This window comes from Mercurialis annua, linkage group LG1-X (assembly GCF_937616625.2).
Source record: "Mercurialis annua linkage group LG1-X, ddMerAnnu1.2, whole genome shotgun sequence".
Taxonomy (NCBI): Eukaryota; Viridiplantae; Streptophyta; class Magnoliopsida; order Malpighiales; family Euphorbiaceae; genus Mercurialis; species Mercurialis annua.
In genome coordinates, this window is record NC_065570.1 from 53,961,997 (window position 1) to 53,969,806 (window position 7,810).

General features: G+C 34.2%; 2 protein-coding genes across 2 annotated transcripts; one reads left to right on the forward strand and one right to left on the reverse strand.

Annotated features, from left to right (window-relative positions):
* Positions 1 to 694: 694 nt before the first annotated feature.
* Positions 695 to 3,396, forward strand: LOC126664795 (uncharacterized methyltransferase At1g78140, chloroplastic). The gene is made up of 8 exons (XM_050357346.2): positions 695 to 945; positions 1,046 to 1,155; positions 1,274 to 1,411; positions 1,655 to 1,736; positions 1,966 to 2,159; positions 2,233 to 2,344; positions 2,789 to 2,896; positions 3,089 to 3,396. Exons 1-8 carry the CDS (start codon positions 766 to 768, stop codon positions 3,227 to 3,229), a joined length of 1,065 nt encoding a protein of 354 aa, XP_050213303.1. The 5' UTR covers positions 695 to 765; the 3' UTR covers positions 3,230 to 3,396.
* On the reverse strand, positions 1,963 to 6,604 carry LOC126664794 (putative glycerol-3-phosphate transporter 5). Its single transcript, XM_050357345.2, has 3 exons — positions 6,160 to 6,604; positions 4,610 to 5,361; positions 1,963 to 4,083 (listed from the first exon to the last, which is right to left on the reverse strand). The coding sequence occupies exons 1-3, from the start codon at positions 6,445 to 6,447 to the stop codon at positions 3,555 to 3,557; spliced, it is 1,569 nt and encodes a 522-aa protein (XP_050213302.1). The 5' UTR covers positions 6,448 to 6,604; the 3' UTR covers positions 1,963 to 3,554.
* Positions 6,605 to 7,810: the final 1,206 nt, after the last annotated feature.

Here is a 7,810-nt window from a genome sequence, read left to right on the forward strand (position 1 = left end):
AAATATTTTTGTGAATTTTAAATTAAAGTAAAACACTTATTCTAATTTTTTTAATGTTAATATTAATAGGTAGTTTTTATTAATTTTTCAAATTAAATAAAATATTTATTTATTATTTAATAAAATATAAAATATTAGATTTTAGCCATTATTTTTATAAATTTATTTTAAAAATATAATTACTAATTAGATTCCGTGCAAATGCACGGGCTTACGACTAGTTAAAGAATAGGTGTTAGTACATCTCAATTATTATGCAAAATCATGTCCAAATGGCTAATTTTGAAACATATAACGGTTGGAAATGATAGACATAGGGCTTATTTGAATATATAAAATATGTTATCTTGGTTGCTCTTTTAGTTGGCGATGTAACCACTGATTTTTGGATTTGTTATGCTATGGTTTGAATGGTTTAAATAGATTGTTTAATTTGGTCTACATAAAAATTTCTCGTAATATTAAAGATTAAATTAATTATTTTTGCAAAGACATTAAATAAGACCGTCTAATTCAACACGGGCTGACAAAACAGTGAAAGTGAGAATAAGTTGGGCTTTTGTAAGTGTTGGACGTAATTTCCTCAATTCAGAATCTATTGCCAGCCCGAAGACCCATTACCCGACAAACAGATACGGGTCCAACTGGTTTGCAATTGCATCATTACATTTACATGTTTTTAAATTAAAATATAAAATAACAGGAAGAGCCGTGGTTGTTATTTTTTTCACAAGCAAGCATCGAGAAGAAGCGCACAGCTAAGCTATGGCGACAGCAATTGTTAGCTATCTAAAACCACCGTCGTCACTAATTGTAAATTCGAGGCGATTTTTAGACACTCGTACTTCATGTATTTTTAACCGCAGCAGCAGTTTTAGTTTCGCAGCTAAAAATATTCGCGCTTCTTCTACTGCTGCTATTCCCGTCGTAGAAACAAAACCAGAGGTTTTCTCAGTTTATATTTAAATTAGATTTACTCTGCTTAAGAAAACAACGAAAATGAAATGACTGTAAATTAATAATTTGTGTTTGTATTGTGTTTTAGGATGATGCTGTGATTGAAAACAAGGAAGCAAGGAGCAGCAGCAGGAACATAATAGCTTGTCCTATATGTTACGAGCCGTTGTCTTTGATAGGTGATCGTGTCTTGTCTGTGTAAGTTAGTTATGTACATACACACTCGTAAATAGTAGAGAATGCTAAACTTTTTTTTAATTTATGTTTTTGGTTAGGTTAATTTGATCTGATTAATGTACGTTGGTTAATTTTACAGTGATTGTGATGGTTTGAGTTTTGAATGTGGGAGTTGTAAAAAGCGTTACTATGGTAAAGAAACACATATTGACTTGACTGTAGCAAGTGGAGCCACTCAATATGACGATTCTATGCCTTTGGCTACTGAATTTTTCAGGTGTTGTGAATCAAACTTAATTACTTAATATACTGTTTAATTGTTTCTATACTTTTTATCATGCTGAAGTAGTTTTGGTAACAGAATGAAATGTGAATTTTGGCATTGCATAGACACAGTATAGTTTCTTGCACTGAAATTTTATTTGATGTTATAATACCCACATGACGCATCCATGTTCAGTTTTCCTCTGTTTTATGTGTGCTTTATCAAGTAAATTTGTAATCCTTTTATTTAAATCAGGCTTCCGGTGATATCATATCTCTATGAGAGGGGTTGGCGTCAAAATTTCGTATGGGGCGGTTTCCCTGGCCCTGAGAAGGAGGTTATACTGATAGGACAATTGATCAATTTTCTTTCTCATTTGTGCAAAACACAATTGTTGGGTTCACAGTTTAGTGTCACTTCCTGCTATCATGCATTCATATATGCCATTGATATATCATAATTGTTGATTCGTATTGAGGAAGATTTCATATTTACCGACAGTATGATAATTCATTTAATGTCTCTGAATTTACTTACCTCAAGTCTCATTACGATTTCGACTGCAGTTTGAGCTGATGAAGGATTACCTGAAGCCAGTTTTAGGTGGAAAGATTATTGATGCTAGTTGCGGTAGTGGATTATTTTCAAGACTTTTTGCCAAAAGTGGGTTGTTCTCTGATGTTGTTGCGCTGGATTACTCAGAAAACATGCTGCAACAGTGTTTTGAATTCATCAAGCAGGACAAAGAGTTTTTCAAAGAGTATGTATGAACCAGTTCTTTTAATGATACTAGTTACTATTGCTTTGTTTCTGACTGAGTTTATTATCTTCAGGAAATTAATACTGGTCAGAGCTGATATATCGAGACTTCCGTTTCTTTCTGGTTCTGTTGATGCTGTCCATGCTGGTGCTGCGATACACTGTTGGCCTTCACCACCAGGAGCCGTAAGCTCTTCTCTCAATTTAGTACTTTAAACTATTTGTTCTTATTGCTTGGGTTGGGATGCCTTCTTTTGTAATATATCACACAAGAAATTTTTTGGCATATAAAAGGCATGTATATCAGCACCTTAAGTTAGACTGGTAGAGGAGTATAAGGCTGAGACCTTATAGAGCCTGGCCATCAAGCTCATGCTTTGCATATTTTTAACCTTTCAATACTGTTGTACGCGTTTTATCTTAATTATTGGTGAAAACTTGCAATACAGATTCCATAAATTTTGTTATGTTTGGCCTCATTTCAGGATAACCAATCTAACTTTTTGTCCTCCAGCTTGTAGGCTTGTAGACTAATTTCTTTCAAAATTTCTCTCTATCCTCGGTATAATTTGTGTTGTAGGCCTCACTTGGCCACCCTATGCTTACTTGTTTGTTTACCATGTTCCATAGACAGCTGAGATAAGTAGAGTTCTGAAACCTGGTGGTGTGTTAGTTGCTTCCACTTTCATACTTGACGGACCTTTCCGTTTTCTTCCACTTTTGGGGCCTCTACGTCAGGTATTAAGCTCTTCTCTTCGGTACTTGAATGGCTGTACTTGAAAGACTTTCATTTAGTCCCTTTGAACTTAGATTGGTGTTGTTGTATCTCTTTTGAAAGACTTCCATGTTCTTCCGCAGGGTGTCAACTTTATTAAACAAGCTTTGTTTAAATTTTTTTACATTAATGATAACAATTGTTGTTCACTGTAGAATATCGCACAAATATCAGGCAGTCAAATATTCCTGCGTGAACGTGAACTAGAAGATATCTGTAGAGCCTGTGGGCTAGTTGGATTTACATCTACAAGAGAGAGGCAATTCATAATGTTTTCAGCTAGAAAACCCAGCTAAGTATTTGTTTTGTAATTGCTTTCTTGTAAAGGTCCACATTTTCGTTTCATGGCCTCTTGGGTCCTTATATCTCTCAGTATAGATCATATTTAATTTGTATAGGAAACTTGTAATTTATTACTGAATTTGCTTAATGAGCTGCTATAAAATGCAATCTTTAGAAATCATCTATTTTGCATTTGAAAACGTTCCTTCTGATGCTATTGTTGTGGATAGGGATACTTGGAGTCATTCTGAAAAGCTCTAAATGGAGCATCATTTTCTAATTTTAACTTTCATCTCATCATTGTCACTGTTATCAAAATTCAGAATCCATGTCATGCTATTAACCAAATTTAGAAAATGTCAGCTGGCGATCGAGCAGCATCCTGTCTTCATCGTCGTCAAAATTAGGGGCATCCTCCCCTTCATAACCCATTTCAATAACACTTCTGTCCTTGACAGATTCTTCTTCACCTTCAAGCAATTGAACTCGAGTGTACTCTCTGCTTGTCGGTGGTGAGTCGTCTAGCTTCAGCTGTTCCATCTCTAGTTCTATTACAGCTTCCATCTGAGCACGCTCTCTATCTCTAGGGTAAGTACGATAGAGGAACGAGTAAATGAAACAGCATATTGCCATCGGAACTCCTATTGCCGTATACAGGGCTTTGGCCAGCGATGCAGCGTTACTTCTATCTATAGCAGTCTCCTCAAATAAACTAGATTCACTAGGAAGTGGTTTATAACCATAAACGCGTTGAGCAAGTAGTCCAACTATCGGCGGAGCGAATGATGACAGTATGGACTCGAATGATCTATCCAACGCGTAGACGCTTGTCCGGGATTTTTCAGGAACTATTTCTGCAAAAATTGGACTACATAGTCCATAACAATTGCCGTTACTAACTCAAAATTCTAAGCTAATGTTTTGTGCAGTTACTCATTCAACTAAGAATTCTTAGATTTGGCTAGCTTTGCCTTGCATAGTCAACTGTTTTGCCTACTGATTGATTGTGTCATTACCTTTTCCTTTTCAACCGAATTACGTTTGTATTTGATTATTCATGCGACTAGAGGTGTGCATTTGGTTCGAACTGAACTAAACCGAATCAAGATTTTTTTAGTTATTTTTAAATCAAACCAGACTGAATTACAATGATGTAACATTTTCCAAATCGAATTGAACTCGACTGGTTTGATTTGGTTTTTCAGTTCAGTTGCTAAAATTTGTTTACGTTCAAAACTGAATCGAACTAAACTATCATGTTTTTTATTATGTTAGGGACCGGATCAAATTTTAGCTGGTTCAGTTATTCGGTTTAGTTTGGTTTTTGCACACCTCTATATGATGTCATGTTGAAGGACTAATGAAACAAAATTAAGAAAGGAAGAGAAACTTACTTGTTTGTTGCTGGAGCATTCCAAGTAATGCACAACCCCATGATAACCAGGACAAATCCATGCATGAATCCCGTTGAAGGATCATCAGGTAAACCAAGCAGCAGTAATGCTGCTAGAGGAATAGCTGATGCCGAGCTTATCTGTGCCAATATTATTCTCCCGGAATTCGGGAAACGTGTTGAAAGTATATCCCCCATTTTCCCTCCAAATAATCCCCCAATTGAACCAGCAATTACAAATAATGCTATAAGCAAAGCTGTTGTTTTGTGGGAAAATCCAATAAGCTCTAACCACATTGCTGAAAATGTCATGGCTGACCAAGGGAATGAACCGGTAATACCCTGCGCGACAATTATCTGGAAAGACGAAATTTTGATAACCGACTTAGCTTCTCGAACCAGGTCCTTGATTTCAGATAGAAATGATTTACTTCCATCTTGATTCCTGACTTCACTGTTATCATCCGAAAAGTGTGGATCGTGGGTGAATAGGTAGACTAAAATACCTACTATAACACTAATTACTCCAACAAGATGGAATGACAGCCTCCATCCAGGAATTCCCATGACTGTTATTGGAGCTAGCAGTACTGAACATAGTCCACCGACAACTGAACCCATGTTGGCTGTGAGTTGCAGCCAACCAAAAGCTGTTCCACGGTTACTATCACTCGTTGAATCAGCAACAAGGGACTGGATTGCTGGTGCAACTATAGCGAGCCCAACGCCATTCAAAGCTCTGGATACAGCCACCTGATTAAAAAGAGCTGAATGACTTGAAAATCAATTAAGTCTGCCAGTAGGTTAGTTAGTATGGCACTTAGGTTGTAATTTATTGTATGTTCAGTAATTGCTTACTATAAATCATAGTATATAGAAAGTTCTTGCATATATAATTTGGAGGCTACTGCACTTCAAACACAATTCAAACTGATAAGTGGAACTTAGGGAACAGATAAAAGATGATTTGATCTATATGAACTAATTACTATGTTGCACGGAAACGGAAATGCGGAATAGAAAAACGTGGAATAGCTTATAAATATATAAAAAATGGAGTGTCGTGTGTTGTTCCAGAAATAAAAGCAAAAATACCGAATTTAAATTTTAGTGCAGTTTTGATTTACTGGAAATAACTTTAACCCCTTCATTTTGAATAGCAAGCAAATATTTGATAAAATTTCTCAGCCAGTCACCAATCTTTATACTTTAATATAATAAAGAATAAACAATAGCTAGAAAGAATATCCTCTCATTCTTCTACTATTGTATGTACCGTTTATGACAACTGACAAGTATTTTTTATACAGATTCTGTCCAACTTTATCATCAGCAACAACATTAACAACAGCACATCACAATTACAGTGCAACAAAAACTAATAAAAATCAAATGAAGAACCAAAAGTAACCATATTTAGAATTTATTAATGAATTAATCCTCAAATACGCAAACCAACTAAGAATTAATCCTCATTTTTTCCCCCGTTTTCTCTTCAACCAAACAGAAAAACGAAAAAGAAAGAGAAAAGGAGGAAAAGAGTATAATAACCTGAAAGAAAGTGGAGGAGAAGGCAACAAGAAAAGTAGCAGCAGCCCAAAGAAGGGCACCAAGAGCGATAACATGAGCTCGGTTGTGCTTAACAGACAAATAAGCAGCAATAGGATAACAAGAAGATTGAACTATAGACCTGAACAGAGTCAAGGAGCCGAGTCCAGTAGGGTCTGTATGAAGAGCAGCACCCACTTCTTTATACACGCCGGGAAGCAATGATTCGTCTGCTCTTTCCATGATCCCGGCCAGATTCACCAGTAATAACGTTACTGTCTCTTGCTTCATTTTCTTGTTTCTTGATCTTGTTTTGGAAACCCACGTAGGATTATGAAATTCTAGTTTTAGTTAAAGAAAAAGATTTAGTGTTGGGTGATGAAAAGTTGGATTGGAGTTGACAAGTGTACATGAGTTACGGATGAGAATTTAAAATTTTGATTTTTGTATGTTTGAACAAGAATGATAAATTGAGAACACAGAGGAGGTGAGAATAGTCTACGGGTACGTGTTATATGGAGGGGTCATGGTGATGGTGGGCTTGACTTGGTAATCAGTTTTTACCTAAATTCTTTGTTGATTTTATTTTTAGGAAGAATTACATATATAAGCTAAATGCGGGCTTTTTTAACAAAAATGCTAAGTCTATTTAATTCTTTCACCTATCTTAGCTCATAACGGAAATTTTTTACATACTTTACGTGATTTTTTTTTGCCTTACACATGTCATGTTGATTTTATTTTTTAATCCCTTGTCCTACACATGTCATGTTAATTTCATTTTAAGAGAGATCATGACACCTTATTTATTTTTCTTCCTTTTTTTTTTCCATTTTTTATAACTGTCACTTCAAACCTTTTGCTCTTTAAATAGAAAATTTCATTTAATCTATATCATCAGTCTCAATTTAATTATCTCTTTCATTTTTGTAGACACGATTTTATATCTCCTTCGCTCTATTTCTTATTGTAACTGTATTTAAAAAAATTACACTTCTATAAATAGCAAAAATAGTTGTCTCTACTAGATCAACCTCAAATACTGAGAAAGAAAAAACTAGCAAACTTAGGATAATGAAGCGTAAATTAGTGAAAAACAGTGGAACTGATGATGTTGGTGACAGAGCACAAGTTTCGAATTTTAAGTTAAAGGGTAAGACATTACAAACTGGTGTTTCAAAAAAAATTACAATTTTTTGCTGAGAAGTAGAAGAAGCAAGTTGTGATTGTAGAGCCTACTCGGACTATGAAGGTAATTTTATTTTATCCTATTTTTCTAATCATTGTTTTAGGTTTTTTGAGATTTTAAATTTTTGAAGTTTTTTTTATAATTTTGTATATGTATTTTTCAAATATAGATCTACAACATTATCTTTAATATTGTTTTATTTTTATTTTGATTTAGTTAAAGTATATATACATATTACATTTGTATTTGATTTTTGATATGAATCTGACATTATTTATTTATTTATATTTTATGTATCTAATACGAAATTTTCTATATGTATTCATATGTATTAATATTTTTAGAGTTTAAATGAGATTTTATGTTTTTTTGTCTATACATATATAAATTGTCATTTTAATGTATATTTTATGCATCAATGAAGTTTTGATTTTGTATTTTAGATAATTACATGTATTTGACTTA

Excerpts from the sequence above, each read along its gene's own strand:
- LOC126664794 (XM_050357345.2), bottom strand. The coding sequence starts at position 6,447 with ATGAAGCAAGAGACAGTAACGTTATTACTGGTGAATCTGGCCGGGATC. Across the intron at positions 5,362-6,159 it reads TCTCCTCCACTTTCTTTCAG|GTGGCTGTATCCAGAGCTTT; the intron begins GTTATTATACTC and ends CTTTTTAATCAG. Across the intron at positions 4,084-4,609 it reads AATGCTCCAGCAACAAACAA|TCCAATTTTTGCAGAAATAG; the intron begins GTAAGTTTCTCT and ends TGGACTATGTAG.
- LOC126664795 (XM_050357346.2), top strand. The coding sequence starts at position 766 with ATGGCGACAGCAATTGTTAGCTATCTAAAACCACCGTCGTCACTAATT. Across the intron at positions 946-1,045 it reads TCGTAGAAACAAAACCAGAG|GATGATGCTGTGATTGAAAA; the intron begins GTTTTCTCAGTT and ends ATTGTGTTTTAG. Across the intron at positions 1,737-1,965 it reads TCCCTGGCCCTGAGAAGGAG|TTTGAGCTGATGAAGGATTA; the intron begins GTTATACTGATA and ends TTTCGACTGCAG.